Source organism: Nyctibius grandis, chromosome 2, assembly GCF_013368605.1.
Source record: "Nyctibius grandis isolate bNycGra1 chromosome 2, bNycGra1.pri, whole genome shotgun sequence".
Classification (NCBI taxonomy): Eukaryota; Metazoa; Chordata; class Aves; order Nyctibiiformes; family Nyctibiidae; genus Nyctibius; species Nyctibius grandis.
This window is the reverse complement of record NC_090659.1, coordinates 1,643,210-1,664,592: the sequence shown is the minus strand read 5'-3', so window position 1 is coordinate 1,664,592 and position 21,383 is coordinate 1,643,210. Positions and strand designations below refer to the sequence as shown.

The following is a 21,383-nucleotide window of genomic DNA, read 5'->3' as shown; positions in this document are numbered from 1 at the left end:
ACATTTTGAATGCAAGAATTAACAAAGACAGCTATTTGATCACTTGCTTAATCCCACAGAAATTCAGGTTGTCATGAAAAAAAGCAAATTGTCATCTCTGTTCCTCAAGCTGACACTAGCAATTGTGTGGCCAGCCTTCCTCTACGGAGCTGATCAGCCTGAAGGGTTCCTGACAATGAGTTAGTTTTCATTGGGATCAGTCCCCACTCTCTCTTGCTCAAAGTTAGCACAAGCATTTATGCCAATACAAGAAGGAAGCAAGGAGAAGTACCTGAGTGGAGCAAGGAGACAGCCCACACCACATCAGCTTAAAGGAGGAATGAAAACTACACTCTTAGTCATGTTCAATATTTAACACGCTGAGTAAAGTAATAGCTACGCTGCCAGTAACACAGTACAGTTCTGCAAATGACAAAATACTTAGTTAATTACAGACTGCCACACCGAATGTTGGAATTTAGGCCTTTAGGTAGGCTTTGGTCCTCACCTGAAGAGGAATGCAATTCTCAACGCATACAAGGAAACTGCTTCTTCCAAATCTGAAATTCAGTTTGACTTTTATTTATTATACATCAGTAGCTGAAGAAGCCACAACTCAACTGTTTATTGGGAAAGAACATTCCAAACCAGTATTTGAACTTTTGCTTAGAAAAGAAATTATTTTAGGACGTTTTTCAAGTGAACTCGAGATTCAGACTACTCATAAAAATCAGTTCTGTGTGTACCTGAATCTTCTCTTTCCCCTCACCCATAGTTTTACCATTTGTCATCTTTGACAAACATATCAAAACCAAAAGAACTGTTCCCATGTGATGGAGAATATTTCCATTTTCACAACTTATATTGGTGAAGCTATAAAATGAAAACAAAACTCGCAACAATCCAAGCAAGCTGCGCAAAAAGAAGCTTCCATCTTGTTTCACCTGTAATCACTTAGAAATTTAAAAAAAAAAGTTAAAAAATTCAACTTCTACAATGGCAATAATTTCCGTTATTAAGCTGTAATTGGATTATTTATTTAATATCATCTAGTTACCCTAGTGCTAACAAATTGACTTCTAGTCAATGTAATAAAGCAGCTCAGAGTAGATAAAATTCTTATTTTGAGGAAACATACAAAAATCACAACTTTTATATTAAAAACTCCGTTGTAAGAGTATACAAAATAAATATCAAAGCATTTGGCTCATACAGTGCTGCTGTAAGTCATGAAATCAACTACTTGATCCAAGAAAGTCAGCGCTAGAGATGGATGCCTGGGCAACCATCGCATTTTTGTCTCCTTGGGGACGCAGAACAACAGAGAGTTTGTCTGTATTCGTTACAAAGTTGGAACCATAAGGTAAAAGGAAAGGAAGCTATTAACTTAAAGAGAAAAAGACTTCAATGACACTAAGTTCCCTGCATTGTCCCATTAAACTACTTCTATTGTTCAGTGAGGAACCACATTTAGAACACAAATGGCAGCAGTCTCCATTCACGTTATTTTGTCTGTTCTCTCCAAAAACTCCTAAAGCAGCAGATGGTTTTCTTCGGACTTAAATGTCCACTTAGACACTCACCAATCCCACCTTCCAAAAGCCAGATGCAATGACTTCCTGCTACAACTCAGAGTTTCAACTAGAGATCTGAAGAGAAGCAACCTGAAGTCTGTGAACCCCAACTCCTCTTGTTCATTAGATACTGCTGCCAAGCCAGAGTTATATGTAAACATGTTTTGTAACCAAGAATAACCAAACTAGCTCCATTCCTAACTACAGTACAAAATCTAAAGTCGTACTCTGAAATATTTATTAGCTCTTGGAAAGGTGCCCAAAAGCATCACCTGTATTAATAAGTTTAGACTCTGTATCTCCGTTTGTCATCCAGCAAATCTGACTCAAAAAAGAGACATCATCACGTGGCTGCAACCATTTCAACATTCAGCTATGCACTACAACTGCTGCAGCCACTCAGTTGTGAAAAAATTGCTCAGAACTTCTGAGGTTCAAATACAGTCAGCTCCTTCCCATCATATAAATCTTGCAGTTGGTTTGACTCATATTTTATGGTGGGTTTTTCAATTTGCATCCCAGGCTCCAAAGCATTCTGTCCAACTATTTTAAGATTCAAACCTTTTATTTTCCAGGTATTCTCCCTCACGGGACAACTAATGAGTCCAAAAATTTGTTCAAAGATGCCCAAACAAGCGTTGCCTCTATGTACCGTGCCAGCCACTGCTACCAGTACTAACCCATGTCGAGATATGGCACATTTCAGTCCACTGTCATGCAAATTAGGGTTGAATAGAAGATACTCTTCTTTAACCAATGAAAGCAGACGAAGGCTCACCATTTCTGCACCAACATATTCTTCAATGTTTTTTTCTAATGTGTTGTAAGAGAACTTCATTCTGGCATTGTCCCAAAAATGCTGTGGTCCCCATCTTTCTTCAGATTGTACTGCCAAGGGATGCTGAGAATTCAGGAGTTCAAAGAACCATTGACAGAATTCTTCTCCTAGATCACGAATGTCATTTTGTGGTGACTTTTGTCTCTCTCCATGACTCTGCAATCAAGCACATTTTTTTCTTAGAACTATTGAGCCTTAACATGTGAGATTACCACTTAGAACAACAGAAAATCATTAAGTCTTCAAGTGTTCTGAGACGGAGTGCCTGAAGAAAAACAACAAAGGAAAACCTCATTTATTTTTAAGATCATGATTACCTTATCTAGAGAACCAGAGTAGGTTCTCTGAATTAAACTTAGAATAGTCCTTCAGTTTTCAATTGGTTTCTGCATCTTCATATAGCTGATGAGAACAAACAGTACTTATGGGGAAGTCACCTTTTGAATAGCACATCCTAATACCTGAAACTAACAATATTTCTGATTTATGGGGGTATTTTACCTATGTCAGTAGAATACGCTAACAAAACGCACAACTAATCCAGGAAGAACTGAAACTCAAAGAATTAATGTGTTCCAGAACTTTTTCTTCACCAGATCATGTGCCTGAATTTAGTCCTGTTTGGCAGTAATATCGCCAAAAATCATCCCAAAGATGCTTGGTCACTTTCATTAGTGACGTTTGTAGTCTTCACCGTATTTCTAATAGGAAAAGAGCCCAAATCAAAGAAAACCATAACTTATGTTACATTTGCTCCTCCAAAAGGAGCAAATGCAACATAAGTTATGCATTTACCCTCAGCAAATTTGCAGATGACACCAAGCTGGGTGGTAGTGTCGATCTGCTGGAGGGTAGGGAGGCCCTACAGAGGGATCTGGACAGGTTGGATAGATGGGCCGAGACCAACGGCATGAGGTTCAACAAGAACAAGTGCCGGGTCTGACACTTCGGCCACAACAACCCCATGCAGCGCTACAGGCTGGGGGAAGAGTGGTTAGAAAGCGGCCCGGCGGAAAGAGACCTGGGGGTGCTGATGGACAGCCGGCTAAACATGAGCCAGCAGTGTGCCCAGGTGGCCAAGAAGGCCAATGGCATCCTGGCCTCTATCAGGAATAGTGTAGCCAGCCGGTCTGGGGAAGTGATCGTCCCTCTGTACTCGGCACTGGTGAGGCCGCACCTTGAATCCTGTGTCCAGTTCTGGGCCCCGCACTTCAAGAGAGATGTTGAGGTGTTGGAGCGAGTCCAGAGGAGGGCGACCAAGCTGGTGAAGGGTCTGGAGGGTCTGACCTCCGAGGAACGGCTGAGAGACCTGGGGTTGTTAAGCCTGGAGAAGAGGAGGCTCAGAGGTGACCTTAGTGCAGTCTACAACTACCTGAAGGGAGGTTGTAGTGAAGTGGGAGTCGGCCTCTTCTCCCGGGCAACTAGCAATAGGACAAGAGGACACAGCCTCAAGCTTCGCCAGGGGAGGTTCAGGTTGGACATTAGGAAGAATTTCTTTTCAGAAAGGGTCATTAGACATTGGAAGGGGCTGCCCAGGGAGGTGGTGGAGTCACCATCTCTGGAGGGGTTTAAGAAAAGACTGGACATGGCACTTAGTGCCATGGTCTAGTTGACAGGGTGGTGTCAGGGCAACGGTTGGACTCGATGATCCCAGAGGTCTCTTCCAACCTGGCTGATTCTGGGATTCTGTGATTCCATAAAACAGACAGAAGTCTTGAGGAATCCCAGTTACTTTTCTAATTGTACAACTGATCACTTAAAACAGGCTGGGACAATATGACATCGGGATAGGAGGGGGATTTTCACATAGCAGCAGCATAGGCTTACTCTGGGAATAAAGGCAACTCCATTCAGCCTGTCACAAAATCCTTCCTTCAGACTGTCATAAAATCCTTTGTTCAACACTGAATTTGCTGAGAAAGTATTTTTAAGTAGTGAGACAAAGTAAGTAAACATTGCAAGCAGACAGCCAAGCCTTCAAAGAATAATTTGAAAAGGCTCAGTCAAAGATTCTTGTCTTCTCTAGAAGCCTTAGAGAAGAATGGGCCAGTGAAAGAAAGCATGAAACTACCCAAAACACATCTTCCACTAGTTCCCCATAGGTTATGGACAAGCCACTTGTGCCCTTTTTTTCCTTGTTTTACAGAAAATGACAAGACACAGTCCTAAATATATCTAAGATGGAGGCAGATAAGAAATACTTCAAAATAATATTTAAGTTTAATCAACTGTAAGGTGAACTGTTTTTTGAACAAGAACTAAACATACAGTTACTTTGTCGGGCTTTTCATGACAGCAAGACTTTCAGAAATAAATAAAATGTCAAGTTTGCTAACACTGAAGTCTAGTAAGTATTAAATTAAGCATGCTTTAAGTATGTATTTAAGTACGAAAAGTTTGGAGACTTCTATATAGAAACGCTGTATTTGTTTCATAATGAACTGTAATTAATTTCTAATTCTGTAGGTTTGTGTTACCTGTTTCTTCAAAATGCTGAGGGCCACAAGAATTAAGAGAAAACAAAGGTAAGGAAAGATGTGTATTTAATTTACTCACCTTCAATCATAAAACTTCACTATGGGCTAATACTTGAGAAGTGCTCTTGCAAGAGCAAGATTTTTATTTCTTTTCCAAAGCATGCACACAAAAACTTGTTTTGAAAACAATTCTCAGCTAAACCATAATTCTCATCAGCTAATCCCTGAGAGAATGCTCAGTGCGACAGGTTACCATCAGCTACAGAGCTCTAACAGTCCAGCTGGTGGGGCTGTTGCCCGTTAGGTCTCAGAAGTACAACACTTGAACGAGCAAGGTGGCTATTTAGAACTACACGGTAAAGATCCAGACAAATAAAACACTGAAAGTTCAGAGGATTTGCTAAATGTCAAAATTTTGAACTTCAAAATAACCTGTAATTGCCAAAACACATTTAATTACACTGTATTGTTACTAATATCAAGGGGAAAAAATGACACAGACCTGGCACTGCTACAAACTTTACATTTCAATGATATAAAAATTTATGAAAATCCATTCTGCACTCTTAACTGCAAGAGGTAGAAAGGAAAACAGCTTGTAGACACTGCTACTTTGACTGCACTGTCTCTAGAAGTAGATCAAGGCTGCTTACAAAAAGGCAGTTTTCTCTCCATTCCCTCCCTGCCCCACAAATTTTAGACCATACTCCAACAGACATTTTCACCCTGTGATCTACTACCAGCAGCATCTCTTTGCTCTGCTCTGGGATGCACCCTACCAATGGTATCCCTAGTGCCTGGTGTGGCTGGAGGATGAAATCCCGGATCTACACCAAAAGTTTAAGATCCACCACATTAAAAAATGACAAGGGGCTATGCAGGGTTTCCATACCATTAACACTTTTTCCATTTGTCCTTGAATCCACAGAATTACTTGTGAACACCCTCCATTTTAGCTCACAGTACAACTTAAAAATTAAAAGCATGGAGAAGACCCCACACATTAGAGTTCAAATGCACCAGTATACTTTGCAAGGCAGAGCAGAAGACTCTGCTCTGCAAGTGATATGTTGGCACAGACACCTTTAAATGATGTAAATTAAAAACAAGAACAAAAAAACGAACAAAAAAAGAGTTAAAAAGATTCAGTACCTTCCTAAATACAGGTGAAGAGCCACATTTTGGATGTACATCCTGCAAAAAGCAATGCTAAACATCCTCAGGTCTTTCAGAAAGCAACACTCACCTCTGTGCATGGTTTGCTCTCCCCCGACTCTGAGGCACATGTCGTGAGCTGTCCAAGCCAGTACTGCTTCACACGATCAATGAGTAGATGTTTCTCAGAGGAAGGAGGCACTGGAATTCCTTGTGCTGCCAAATACTTAAAGATTATTTCTCGATAAACTTTTCTGCGCTTCAAAAGTTCTTCCACATTTTGGCTGTAAACCAAAATGGCATGAATGGCTTCTGCAAGTAAAGAAAATTAAATTAGCAGTTGCTTCTCTCACGATTAAAACCCAAACCTATGCCATTTCTTACACTCCTGACCAGCACCTCCAAATACTGTACACGACAAGCCTAAATGAAATGCAAAGACTTAAAGTCTGTTTGCAAACTGAAATCTGACCTAATCATTAGACACAGAAGATACACAAAGACGTAGAAACATGTTTAAAAAATGGTGCTGTTTTCACTGAAGACCACGCCACCTTGTAATCCCTACTTCAGTATCGATGGCTGCTTGGAACTTATATTGAGCTTGGTGAAAAGGATGCAGCTTTTTTTTCCAAGTGAAATTACTAATATCCTTCAAGTAATTTCAAGCTGTTTAGAAACTCCAAGTGCTTCAAAAAGTATAAAGATTCTGGCACACATTTCATCTATACTTCCTGAGATGCAGCTAGCCTTAACTTCAAAGTAAATTCATTTAACATGAAATCATTTAGGGTTTGTGTGACCATACAGCACCTTCACTTAGCAAAAGCTGAGCTTGGTTTCATTCTCCATTTGAAAAGCCCTGGGATACTTCAAAATAAGCCATCCACTTATCTCCTTAGAAGCAAGATTACACGGAGAAAGAAGAACCAGACAAATCTTTTATGGTTCTTCTGAATACAGAATGTGAATCTTAATTTCTGCATCAAATGGGTAGTTCGCACGATTTGGTCAGAAAATACATTCTTATTTTGAAGAATATGCAAGTTTTCAAATGTTTCCCATGAACAGAAAATTGACAGAAATGCAGAGTGAGAGACAACTGAGGTAATCACCGATTCCTCCTGTGCTAAACAAGAATTCTAGTACCAGAAGTCTGCAGTTTTTCAGACAACACACAGTGGTTTGTGAAAGTCAGGTTCCATCTAGGTTCCTGAAGGCTGACAGAAATGGAATTAAATGTATTTTCATGCTAATAAAATTACTACTCACAAGAAAACACCAGGCATCGTAGCACAACGACAGCACATTGAAAAGTAACATTAAAAAAAATTCATCTACAAGGCTCTGGGGCAGAATTAGGAAACACGACAAACTGAAATTCACTTTTAAAGTAGTTGTGGTAGCCAGTTTTCACCTGAACTGAGGCTGGGTACTTAAAGTACTACCTATAAAAACTCTAAGTTTAAACAAGAGGCTAATAGCTTAAGTAAAAAAATTAACATCTTTTAATTTCACCTACAACCACTGCAAAAAGTAGATAAAAAGGCAAGAAGAAAAACTACAGGCGTAAGAACTTTTGAAGAATGCACTTGGCAAATCTTACAGGCCTGAGTTACATCACGTGAAACACATTCAAGGTTTTTGGATGAGTATTTTTCAGGGCGATGTGCTGAGCGGCCTCAGGAAACTCATGCACAAAATTAAGTTTTATGAACAAATCTCAACACCTACAAAGCGACGGGGGATGGTCACACCTGGAAGCGCTCTGTTCTACAAAGAAATAAGTTCAATATTTTGTGTTTTACCCATTCAAAACCTGAAAGCAAATGTCCTCAATGCAAACAGCGAGAGACACTTGGCTTTTAAATATGTTTTTAAACACGTTTTTAAACACTAACAGCAGGGGAACAGCAGTGCACGAAGCTCACTTGGGGGGTGGTCTAAGAGAGAAGCGCTTGAGATGTGCCAAAAGCCACCAGGGGCCGCAAGGGACTGGGCCAAAACACCCGGAACTCCCAGCAGCCAAATCCCGGCGCCGTTCGGCTGTACGCGGGCCCGCTGCAGGAAAAGGCTCCCAACAGCCACAACCGGCTACCAACCCCCCCGGGCAGCTCCAGCACACCCCGCCCCGCACCCGCCGCTGTGAGCCGCCCCGAAGCCAGCGGTGGGGGAGCAGGGGTGACCCGCCGGCCTCGGCCCCGCCACCGCCAGGCCCGCGGCAGGCCGGCCGGGGAAGGGGAGCACCGGGGCCGGGCGGGGCGCGGGTGCAGGTTCCAGCGTCCCTGCCCCGGGGCCGGCAGGCGGTCGGGCCGGGAAGGCCGCCGCAGGAGCCAGCGTGTTCCCGTCGCGGGCTTGCGCGCACCTTGGCGGCTCTCCGGGTGCACCAGGCGGTTGGTGACGGTGTCCGTCAGCGCCAGCAGCTCCTCGGTCTCGAGAAACTCCAGGAGCTGGCGGCACCCGGCTTGCTCCCGCTCGCTCAGCCCCGGCGACGCCATCGCCGGAGCCGCCGCTTCCCCCGTTGAAGCCGTAGCAACGGCAGCCTTTGGTGCGTCCCTCTAAGCAGCCCCCCCGGTGCCGCCGCGCCACGGCCTAGAGGCACCGTGTGGAAATAGCGGCTGGCACTGAGGTTCCGTGCGGGAGCTGGCGCATATTTACACTATATATGTGAAGAGTTTATTATTAAGCATCACCCTTCTCTTCCATCAGATGGTGAAGCTGCCATGCTAATTTTCTCCCCCCTGCCCCTGAAGCCAGTGCAGTGTTGCTACAAAGTGCTCCAACCCCGGCTGCCCTCGAAGTGCCTCCCCCTCCTTGCCACTTCCGAGCCCAGCGGAGGACACAAAGGAGAACAGCAAGGGCATCTCCCACAACTGTCTCCTTTAACGACGGCTTTTCACTGGTGACCTAGAGCCAACACCTCCAGTCTCAGCATTTCCAAGCAGCCCTCCAGGGCCACAGCCTGCCCGGAGATGGAGGCCTTGCACAAACAAGGCCGCTGGCAGGATCCAGCTGCACACAGCAGCCACCAGTAGATCCTGGGGAACAGCTCAGTGCTCCCTCTGAGGTCAGGCAGATGCACTCGGCGGGGGGGAAACAGCCTTTGGACGTCTACAGCTAGGCCTCAAGCTGTGGTAATGTCAACAGTGGTCACGTTATCTGGGCTGACCGATCTTTGGATATCTGAGATGCAGCCACCGGGGCATCGAGTAAGTCACATAATCACACAGAATCACAGAATCAATGAGGTTGGGAGAGACCTCTGGGATCATCGAGTCCAGCCGTTGCCCTGACACCACCATGTCACCCAGACCATGGCACTTAGTGCCACGTCCAGTCTTTTCTTAAACACCTCCAGAGATGGTGACTCCACCACCTCCCTGGGCAGCCTCTTCCAATGTCTAATGACCCTTTCTGAGAAGAAATTCTTAAATACATCTAAGTCTTCCACTTGTGACTGAGGGAGCCGTTGGACACCTTGGGAACTAACGCCAAGCAAGCTACACGTGTCCGCAAGAGTGGGAAAGCTGACAGCACATCACCTGCCTAAGGAAATGAAGTTCTAGAAGCCAAAGCTGCTTTTTCTACTATGTGGAAGGCTTGAACCTTGTGCTGCTCCTCCACTTGGCAGTATTTTCTCAGTCAAGCACAGAATAACCAGTGATGGTCACTTTATGGGTTAGGTAGGGAAAAGATAAAGGAGGAATGATGAACAAAAAAGGAGAAAGACAACAGCAGAAGCTTCAGTTGAGCTTAGGACCACACGCTACATGAGAGCTAGTGCTGAGAAAAATACAGGTGCAGCGAGTCCTTGACCTCACTGTGGCAGAAAAAGCAGGAACTCTCATCAAATTCATGCTTTAATATGGGTAGCACAAGGAGGCCACCTTTTGGTGCTAAAGCTGGCTGTGGTTTCAAAACCAGGAAGATGTAGATTCTGTAAGGATACACAGACCATTGCTTGAAGACAGGAGTTAAAATCCCTGGTGATGGTTTTGTGCCAAGAAGTGACAAAACAACTGCATACTTCTTTATGGTAGGCTCTGTTCAGATCTGTAGTAACGAATGCCTGCCCTCAAGATCTCATAAACCTAAGACAGAACGTCTACATGAACACAGATCAACCCACCACGTTACACGTACGTTTGTTTCAGATGATTGTTTCCTCTTTGAGGTCTAAAAACCTGTCCATGCAGATCTCCCAGGTTGCTCTGAAGGAAAACCAACATACATTCAGCCAGAACAATAACTATTCTCCTGAGCTACAGCAACGAATGCAAAATAAACCAGAAACAGCTGAACCAATTTTGCTCATGAATTTTAAGTCTGACTTTCAGCTAAAAATTCAGTCCTATAGCATCTGGAAAGATTCAACACAATAATGCTTACTGTCTGCTGTGCCAAATTTCCCCTCACGTGTACATTGATTTAATATTCTTTATGCAGTTAGAGCAGCATGTAACAGCTTCTACTGACAAGATCAGCCTCGTATTATATACGTGCCCTGGCCATGCAGCTATTACACATTCTCTAAAACCAGTTACTTGCGCGCTCTTCATGCAAACGAAAGACTTCCCACCACAATATGTAGTTCCAACATTCTCCATATCCATATTAGAGATTACAAAGCAAAACTGGTTCATGAAAAACGGGACAACCTACACGCCACTAAGGTAATTTTGCTGCTGAAATCCTGAATTTCTTAACATTAATCCTGCAAGCTTAGAATTAGAAAATGCATCTTGAGAAATATAAATGACCTTTCACTTTATTTTGCTTATGTTTCAATAAACCTATTTAGATTTGCAGCCTTCAGGGGAATAAAAGGTAACAAGAGGGAATCAAGATGCCATTTTAAAAATCAGATTATTTTGAGATGTTTGCTGTGTTTTCAATGAATATTTTTATTGGCAGGTTGCCTTAGAATGGTTAGTCCCATTAATCCTGAGAGAAGAAAAGTGCATTGTCATCACAAAGACTGGAGAGCCTCTTTAATGTTCAGAACTGTTTGGGTTTTTTTTCTTTTTTCTCATTTTAAATGAAGGCCAGTATTTTTAGTAGGTTTATTCCTATACATTGTAAGTGCTTCACCTTTGGAAGTGGTGCAGGGAAAACCTCAGAAATAGGTTTTCTTTGTCTTTCTCATAACTCAGAATTCCCTCTAGAGTTTTCATTCAAACTTTCAAAATTTACTTTGATCATTGATGGCTGTGTCGATTATGTTGGTAGACAAAGATGACACGTACAGCCTGAAAGAATATATTATAAAAATGGCCAACAGGAGCTAGTTATCATATGAAGCATATTCAGTTTAACCACACCTCCCATTCAATTTCATAATATTGAATTGATATTTTATACCTCCTACCTGCCATCCTTGATATTGTTACACTTTTTTTTCTTACGTAATTCCAAATATCAGAAAAAAATTGTTCTCAATATGACCTTTTCAATTTTCAACATACAAAATTCGAGTGCTTAGTCATCTACATACCAACCAACCTCAAAGTTGGCATTTGACTTAAACTCATGGAAACCATTTCAAGCACCTTTGAGCACCTCTTTGGTCTACCCAGCCACTTCTAATTGTTTGGTGCTTCATTCATCCAGGCACCCCAACCCCACCTTGGGCTCAAAGCTCAATATTTAGTCCTCACTAGCCAGGTGTTTACTACTGGACACCAAACTTCTCCTGCGCTGTTTACCAGCCACACTAACCTGTTCCTAAGTGGGCCACTGATGAGAAAACTTGCAATGCTGCATTTGGCTACCAACTTCGGGTACAGTGCTACTGAGAAGTTGTTTCTTCTGCCTGAAATGTCAGCACGTCAAAGGAATCAGAACAATATCCAGGGGATAAAAGGTTACATTTGGTATGTTAACGTATTTTGCAATGAATTTATCAAATGGCTTATGTATATATTGCCATTTTGATAAACATTTTGCCTGCGCCATGCATATGCCATAGTACCAGAGATTTGAGAACTGTCACCCTTGTGTCCAAACTTAGTAAATTTCTTAGGCAAGGACCTTGTCAAAATTATACAAAGCAGAAAATAAAGGTAAGTTTGAAGTCGGAAGTTACACACAAAAAAAAATCACCATTCAAAATTTTGCAGAAGACAAATTCTGGGATCAAAGAACATTAAGAATTTACAAGACTGTGAAAAATCTAAATAATCCAGCATTTTCAGATGACACTATTGAACTTTTAGAAGCAAAAGAAAAAAAGCAATTACACTGTCTTTATCTCTGGACTACAGCATTCAACCAAAGGGACTAAACAAATATCACACTAGAGGTTACTATCTCTGTGAGCAGCATGATCAGAAACAAACCTAAGCTCATGAAACGCAATAACTGAGGCTCAGCTCTATGTCTTACTGCCAACCAATCTTCCTAAGAGGTTCAGGCCAGCGTTTGGTACTTGTACTGGAGAACTTTTAACAATTTTATGCTGAAGACTAACAACTAGAAGCAGAGGTATCTTAAAACTGCTGCATCCAGACCGGTTTGTGGCAGCAAGTTTGGCTTTCAAGCCCTGCACAATAGCTTCCGAGTGGTTAACATCCACCGTATTTTGAAGTCATTGTCTCCCAGAACAATGTCTTCACCCTAGAAGCCATTAAAATGAACATGGGTCTGTAGGTTTCTTTAAACACCACATACAACTTCCCCTTGTAAGCTTTAAGATATTCCTTCCAACCACTACTACCTCCCTCTCTGCCCTGCCAGCCAACTACAAAGTCTGGTTCCCAGGGCACGTGGCTGACCATTTAAATTAATGATCTTAAAGTTGCCAGTGTTCTGAAGATGGTTGGAGCCAGTCAAACCTGAGGAGTGGATTGCTGGGTGTCTAAGGTTCAAATGCTGATGGAAGCTTTTTCTGCAGTAGGTGTGTTCTTCACATGTCTCTTCACACATTTTGGACTAATGACCAAAAAAGCTATTCCTCTCCCTCACACACAGACACGCTTCTCTCTTCAGGAGTTACCTAATTGTAAAGAACCTGTAATAATTGACTGTAATAATTTGACTGGACATGGCACTTAGTGCCCTGGTCTAGTTGACAGGGTGGTGTCAGGGCAACGGTTGGACTCGATGATCGCTGAGGTCTCTTCCAACCTGGTTGATTCTGTGATACTACTATGACTTTTTGAAGACTTATTGAACTAAGAGGTCCCAAATTTACCAGAGCAGGTAGTTTTAATTTCCTTGGTAATCCTGGGTAGTCTTGGATATACTCCAACACATTGAGTCTACTCAAAATCCAAAACTCCACACACCTGGAACATCAAAACCTGTCAGCTTTACACAGGTGCTGTGCAACAACCATATACCAAACATAACATGGTAACTACAATCATTGCAGCAGTGTTTTCAGAGTGATTCCCCAAAAGACAAGATCAATTTCTATCAACAACAAAGACAATGTTTTATTGAACAAATCTATGTACAGTACAAAAAAGTTTTTAAAATGAAACACTACTGTTGATTTTATTGCAATTTGATGGCTCAGTTTTAATTTGTACTCTTATATAAAATGCAAAGTAAAATAATTTAACATTCAACAAGGAAGCACAAATTTCCTTTCTTGCTGAACCTGCAACAGCTTTTACAAATTAACAGAGTCCCAAAATGCATACGCTGCATTTAATCAGAAAGGTGTTATACAGTACCAAATAAATTAAGAAAATAGTAACACTACCACCCCCTTTGAGTCTTTTGTCCATAGCACTGGTGTTAAACAACAAAAGAAATGAGTACAGCTGAACCTTCAATGTGATATTAAAATCACAAAGTTTAATGTTATAAATTATCCAAACTATACAATTTATATAGTTTTAATGAATATGGCTAAATAACCAAAGTACCAGTGACCTTTCCCCACAGACATGACCACTTTCAACCTACTGTCAGCATTTTTTTTTGTTGCAAAAGGTGCCTACCAAGCGGCAACTCTGTGAAAATTAGAACTTCCATGACCTTTAGAGTGAACAGCGATGAGGTTAGAACAGACAGTCTTAAAAGGAAAGTCTAAACCCAAGTTACAGCCACCTGGAGGAATGTTATTAGAATACCATTATCGGCAACGAAATGCACAAACTTTGATCCAACAAAGCTCCTAAGCTCATGTAGAACTTCAGGCAGCTTTAAGATAGTTGCGTGCTTGCATTACACATGTACTTCAGCATTTATTGAATCAAAGTGATAGATCTCGAAGAAGCATTTCCAATTACATTGTACAATGCTTAATGCCTGGGAAAAAAAACCTTTCAATTCTAGATTTGGAGCTTTTTTCAGCCCTAGAAGTTGCAGGCTTAGGATAGGGTAATCCTTAAAAAGCATGTAATTACCCCACACACAAGTGTCTTCTTGCTCCCAATTAAAGGTGCTTAATACTGCAACTATCTGAGAATACCAACAGGTATCAGAGAGTAGGTTAAAGAAAACACAATGTCTTTGGAAGTAAAAATCATGACTTAACCCAAAAGTTACCACCCACTTGCTACTTTCAATTTAGCATATTTCTGATAGGTGTTAGGTGGTGCTGATGTTCACCTCTGTAAGAATTCAGTTTTCCAGTCCTCCACAGTGTATACACTGAACACATGGTATAAACAAATGGTGGTGTCCAAGAAAAGTATCTTTGAACAAAAAGGAGTTTAATGCAGGTACAAAAAATTATGGTCACAGTTTATGCATGTACATAGATGCATTTATCTACACACTTTAAACCAAAGAAAATACAAGTCTCAATCACGTTTTTAAAGCATCTTCAAACACATGGAGCTCCAGGAAAAAGGCAAAAAAAGCACCAAAGATTAAAGGTACCTTTAAAAGACTTTACACAAACGTTTTTTGTTATATCTATTGACTGAGTTTTCACATTTTTAAAACTGTAATACTTTAAAATTAACTTTTTCCAAATATGTTTAAGCAAATTTAACTAGATTAACAATGTTAAGCAAAGAAAGGGAACCTGGGAACATTCAGGTGATAACTGGGTCCTTAAAAATTGGTTGATAACTTGAAAGCAAAAAATGCGAAAGTGCATTTGGCTGATAAGGTCCCCATTAATTTCATGTTTAAAAACTTGTAATGTATTTATATATGTAAATATATATAGTGTGTATATATGTATATATAACGAATGATGCATTTAAATAATTTTTTCTTTTTTTTGCAACTGCAGAAAAAGGTCTTTGGTGCCTCAAATGTCATCCATCTCTCTGAAAGTGGGCCAGCCTTCGGTATTAATGTAATGCACACATACCTGTGATCATAATTTTATAACCTTTTACGTTAATCCAACTCAAAGTTAAGGCAAAAGTTTCCTAGAATTCAAAAGAGTATGATTTTGAATTTGCGCTCTTTTTACCTCCCAGGAGGGGAAAAGGAAGCAGAATTAATGCAAATATCTGTTTAATTTCACAGAGGATTATTAGCAGAGGCATTACTGAACTAGTAAGTTCCAGAACTACTTAACAGCCTATTTTACAACGGAACCCTTAGGTTTGCAAGTGTGAGCCATTGCTACAACGAAAAGATCTTTTATGTACCTCTTGATTTTTTACTCATTAGTTGTTACAAACCTGTTGATTTAAGCAAGTTGATCGTTTTATTATGCCATACACACACTGTGATGAACTATTTAGTAAGCGAACCAGCTGAGCAGGAACAGTTGGTCTTTGCTGTCCTACATTTCTGTGATGACTCCATCTGTACAGGCCATTTTACACCACTATACCTTTAATCACATTAAAATTTTCAGCTACCTGCATACAACAGGATCCCAAATAAACCATTTTTAGGTGGCAAGACAGTTTAAGACAAATTAGAGGATAAATTAGCACGGCAATTAGACGACGTCCATGTTTGCCACACCTCTGTTTGCGGTGGGAAGACCAAAAAAACTACAACAGCATCTTTTTGGTTTCCAAATCTCCTGTATTTTAATGTTACATACAGAGCTGCATGACTCAAATTTCCTGTCTTCTCATGCTGATTGTATCGATGAACAGTGAATGTTGGATAAAGTGCTTAACATTTAAGTCTAACTCTTCACTAGCTTCTGGGAAAGGTTATCTTTTCAGAAGATGCTACTAGGTAGGGTTGTAACGTGTCTTAAGGGTGAGGCGATACATATTTTCTTCCTTCCCCTGGACAGTAAGGAGTTACAGTACTGAGTTGTGACCTACCACCATTAAGCAATATCACATACGTGAAACAGGCTCTTCCCAATTTTTTTTTTCAACTTGACATGTGCTATGCTTTTCTCTGCCTTTTTTTAAACAAGAAGCCATCTCCAGTTCTTTCCAGTCATACCAACAGCTGAAGGAACTCTGTATTTGCATAAAATTAGTTTAACTTTGCCCTGTAACGCAAGCTTAACCCCCTTCACATTCTGTATTTGTTTCAATCTGCTTCTGTTAATACCCACACAATCTGTGCATGTACTGCTTCTGTTAGTCACCCCACACCTAGAACACACGTTTTACAGGACACTCTTAACATACATGTTGACCACAGCCTTGCCAAGGGCTTCTCTTGCATGTATCTGATTTCCACTGTGCAAAACTTTCACACTTAATAGCACATCAACTCACTTTTCCTTGCACACTCTGTACTTCCAAGTTTGTGGCTATTCGAGCATTCCACCCATCTTAGATCTTTCTGCACTCCTCTCTTTGAATTCTGAGTAAGTTTATTAAACGAGCTCCATGCTTTTGAGTAGATAATGGAATCACACATTCAAGCTCTGAAAAAAGAATGCACGGTTCCTACGTGCGTTCTTATGCATATTATAAAAATGTAACACCTTCTTGAATGATTCCCTCCCAGCTGTGGGGATGGATACCCTTTAACCACACATTTTCCAACTAAAGCAGCTTTGAGAATTGGCTGGTTTTATTTCCCTAAGGCAATTAACACCTCTGCTTTCTCTGCCTGCTCAGCTGTGTGCCTTATTTTCCTTAAACCTTCACGCTAGAAAGACTGTGCCGCGAAGCTTCAATCACCCATTTGGAGTCAACGTGGCTTTTGGGATAACTGGTACTTTGGGGATTTTGTAGCAACCTTGCTGGACTCAAGACCTGAAGAGCTCCTGTTATTCCTCTGTGAGTTTTGTCTAGAAAATGTGCTTTGTCCTTATCAAGGTCATGTTTTTCTTTAGTAATTTGAGACTGCTTTATGATTAAGGCCAACTGGAAAATGAACTGATGCTTCTTCATGTAGTGTTTTCTTACACCACTCCTTGTTTGATACATTTTCCCACAACATTGGATCAGGCACCTGCAAAAGAGAACGCGTTGGGATCACAACAAAGGCTAACCAATGTAAATAATCCTTTAATCTAGAACACTGCTTATGTTTTTTCAACACGTTTCAACACGCAAGGAAAGACAGACTGAGTTTTCTGTTTTATGAGAAGACTTTTCCATTAGAGTTGCCTACCAATTCTCACCACCTCTTATTCTAAACAGCACATCCAATTAGAACTTCCAATTTAGCACAGTATTGTGATTTAATTGTCTAAGTTCTAGCATACAATTGCTTAGAAGTCGTGTGCCTTATCTATTCCAACAGACTGCCTGTTTTCAAAGACCATTTTCTAGTTGGTATCCACCTCCAAACAAACCAACCCAGAAGGACTGGAAGACTTACTTTCATCATCTGAATCGAATCCAAAGAGCGTCTGACACTTCTTTTGTGCAAGGTGAGCCTCAAGTGCTTCTGAATTACAGTAGATGGTCAAGCAGTTGCCACATCTAAATCTTTCTGTTGATTTGCTACAAAATTCGTCTTGTTCAGAATGAGCATCTACTTTATCAGACAAAATTTTTCTACGTTTTGGCATGCTAATGTATCGTTCATCAAGATAACTTGGAGGCAATGGTCTAACATACGGTTTTGTTAAGATGACACCGTATGAAGTATTCTCTGTTGTCTGATTTGGTTTAGAAGGTAATTGCGAGGCAGGAGCATTATTTTGTGGTGTATCATGACAATTCTGTAAAACTGGTAACACTGACCCATTTTCTGTCCTTGTTTCATCTGCCACTCTGTCCAAAGGTATTTCTGATGACTTTGATGAAGTCTGATCTAGGTCACTGTGCCCATTGACTAGTTGGTCACTAACAACATTACAGTTTTCAGAATTTGGCTGTAACACAGGTGTCTTTTGGTCTATCAAACTTAAAACTGTAGCGCTACCCTCAGATGAACTTTCATTTCCATTGTGAATTACATTATTTGCTTTCTTCTCAACACTTTGAATATACGTCTTTGGTTCTGCAGAATCCTTCCTTGACTTCCACGTTGGAATTGGTAAATCCACAGTTTCTTTTTCATTAATAGATTCATCATCATCTTGGCAACTACAAAGTTCTGAAGGATCATCTGAAGAATCTTTTTCACTTGCATCTTCTGAACATTCTGGTGTTTTATTTAAATAATGCTGAGCCTCATGTTCATACAGCAAAGGGAGCTCCTCAAACAGCTCACAGCACTCTGCAAAATTGCACTGAGCTTTAAAAACACTATGACTTTTTGTATGTTCTGCAAGCTCAGCTGACAGCTTAAATCTCTGATTACAATTAAAGTGTAAACAAAAGTAAACATTTGGATACACATGCCTCTTCAGGTGGTCTACAAAATGTTGGGAATCAGCAAATTTTCTCTGGCAGAAGCGGCATTTTCCTTTATTCCACTTCATTATATGCTGCTGCACCTTCAAATCAGTTGGATGATTTTTTCTTGCGTGTTTATTGAGGAATCTTATCTTTTTAAACACTTTAGCACAACCATTAGCAGGGCATTTAAAGCTTCCTTCCTCACCCATAGCATCAATGTCTTTTTGAGGGCAAAAAGCTCCGTTCACTTTATGCAGAACAGGTGACTCTTTACTGGACCTCTCATCATCTTCGGGCAAACTTTCTGTACTTAAAGCATCAGGAACATTATTAAAACAACTATCACTACTGTTCTCAGTAGCATCATCCTGGTCACTTAGATGGTTTTCCACCACATCAGATACCTGTTCTGCATTCTCCTCGTCCGCTTGGACCAGTTGGTCATCACTTGGAGCTATTGCAGTCTCTGGTTCATTATCTTTGGAACCATCAGAATTCCCATTTTCAAGAGACAGAGAAACATCAGAACATTGTAGTTCATTAAGAGCAGGAGCCTGCTGACCAGCCTCAAGAACTGCAGCAAGATGCTGCCTTTCTATCTTCCTGACATGATTCTTTAAGTGCTTCAGCATAAGTCCTCTTTGCCTGAACTTTCTTGTGCAAAGTACACAGGAAAAACTGCCCTTTTTTTGGTGAGCTTGTGCATGTTTCACAATGTGACCACCAAGAAATTCCTTGTTGCATATCACACAGCGGTGCCTTGGTACGGTTTGATCTAACATTTTAGATGCCTCAAGTGCTTCATGGTTCTTTTTGGCATTACCTTTGGACTGGGCTTCGGAGAGGTCTTCAGGGTCAAGCTCCCCATTGCTTACATCTGTCAAACAGACACGTTCCTCACTCAGAGCCCTGTACTCCGTTATCTTCTCTGTATTTGCAGTAGAGTTTTCCAGTGTACTTCCACTTAAGCCAACAAAGGCTTTATCCCCCAGTAACGCCAAACAATTCTGCTTGATCATCAAGAAATTCCAAAACTCAGGATCAAAAAACAAACCTTTTTTCAAAATTGGAAGCAATTCAAAACGTACACGGTTTTGAACAGAACTAGTGCACTCGTTGTATTCTTCATCTGCACATTTATATAAATGTTCAACAGTGTAGTAAGATTCCAAGGTGCGCTCCAGAAAAAAGATTGAAAGAGCACAAATTCTGACGATCTCTAAGTCATTTGGCAGAAAATGAGCAATTGCTTTATAAATAAGACTCTTCATGATGGGATCTTCACGGAGGTCCAACTGTAGGGCACATCCACATATCTCAACGCAGATCTGAAGACCATCTTCACCAATCTGCAGAAAGGAAATTACAGTGTACATAATTATAGAATATGCATAATGGTACTTTCCTTATGGGCTTACACAAGTCTACAGCTTGAAAGTAAAATAAAAAAATCAGACCCACAGGAAAAAAAAAGAACTAGTCTAAAACAATGCCCAAATATCAACATCCCACGTATTTATATCCATCTACTTGCAAAACAGGAGTTCAGAAAGCATCCTGCCAGTAAATTCACCTAAAGGCATGTCCATTTTAAAATAATGATCAAACAAGACTATAAAATACAGATACAAAAATGCTCAGAAATAACATCTGGTTCACACTGAGAGCTATACAGCTATTGTCAACAAAGCTTCAGATACTTTTGCCACAGGCAGTTCTATATTTAAAAACAACTAGTTATTCAGGGATATAAAACAAGACTGCAGCAAATCGTATCTGATCTAGCAGTGTCTTCTGTCTGCATCTTCTTTACCTAGGCTGTTTCACCCTACAACTGGACAGTTACTCTCTGTTTTGTCCCTGCTCTAACCCATTTAACTTGCATTGCATAAAAACACAAGCTATAGAATCCTGCCCTCGATTTTGAACAATGACCACCAGAGAAAGCATAATAACCCATGGCCAAGCATTCTGAAATGCCTGACTTTTCTGAATTGACAAACTATCCTTCCAACGAGCAGAATTCCTATTCCACGTTTTAGGCTGAGGGCCCTGACATGAACATGTAATTCGGAGGGATGATTAGAAACATACTGCCCAACGGGTAGCAGATTAAAATAAACAGAGTTTCAGGAAGTTTAGAAATAATTAATACCTACCTATACTTAAATATAAAACACATTTGTTGGGAAACAACTCGCACTCCTGTGTGCGAAGCGTTGCACATTACATCTCTTGAAGATGTTTGTATGGGACAGTGTAAGACTAACACCTGAAGCATGAAACACAGCACGCTTTTCCAAAGCAAAATTACGTCTTTCACTATCTTGGTCTAGCTTTTCCTTTACGTTATATTAAGTTCTTCAGATCTGATTAGAACTGGTGAAAGGATTCAGAATGCCAGACACAACGGCGTTAGGTAAGTCCTATTTCCTTAGGAAGTCAGGCTGAAAAAAACCCCAGCCAATGCATCTTTCACATTCACTCCATACATTTATTATTAATTTCACCTTTTATTTACAGAGGATGACATTCCTCAAACTTACTGTAGACAGAAAGGAAAAATTCAGAATTCAGTAAAAAAAGAAATATTAAAAACACACAACAGATCAAGGGCAATCATAATATTGAAGCACATTCTGGAACTTAACAAAACTTTTTAAATAATATTGTGTCCTTTCCTACATGCTCTTAACCGTCCACAAAAAGTGGCCATTGCACAATA

General features: G+C 40.7%; 2 protein-coding genes across 3 annotated transcripts in view; both read right to left on the bottom strand.

The window, feature by feature from the left end:
- Positions 1-593: 593 nt before the first annotated feature.
- On the bottom strand, positions 594-8,551 carry C2H3orf38 (chromosome 2 C3orf38 homolog). The gene is made up of 3 exons (XM_068425458.1): positions 8,389-8,551; positions 6,115-6,335; positions 594-2,547 (listed from the first exon to the last, which is right to left on the bottom strand). The coding sequence occupies exons 1-3, from the start codon at positions 8,519-8,521 to the stop codon at positions 1,972-1,974; spliced, it is 930 nt and encodes a 309-aa protein (XP_068281559.1). The 5' UTR covers positions 8,522-8,551; the 3' UTR covers positions 594-1,971.
- Positions 8,552-13,525: 4,974 nt separating this feature from the next.
- Positions 13,526-21,383, bottom strand: part of ZNF654 (zinc finger protein 654) — a 39,163-nt gene continuing 31,305 nt past the window's right edge. For both annotated transcript variants that reach the window (XM_068395454.1, XM_068395455.1), the window contains 2 exons: positions 17,691-20,007; positions 13,526-17,318 (listed from right to left, as the gene is read on the bottom strand). In XM_068395454.1, coding sequence (XP_068251555.1) covers positions 17,311-17,318; positions 17,691-20,007 — 2,325 coding nt within the window. In that variant the 3' untranslated portion in view covers positions 13,526-17,310. The remainder of the gene's footprint in view (positions 17,319-17,690; positions 20,008-21,383) is intronic.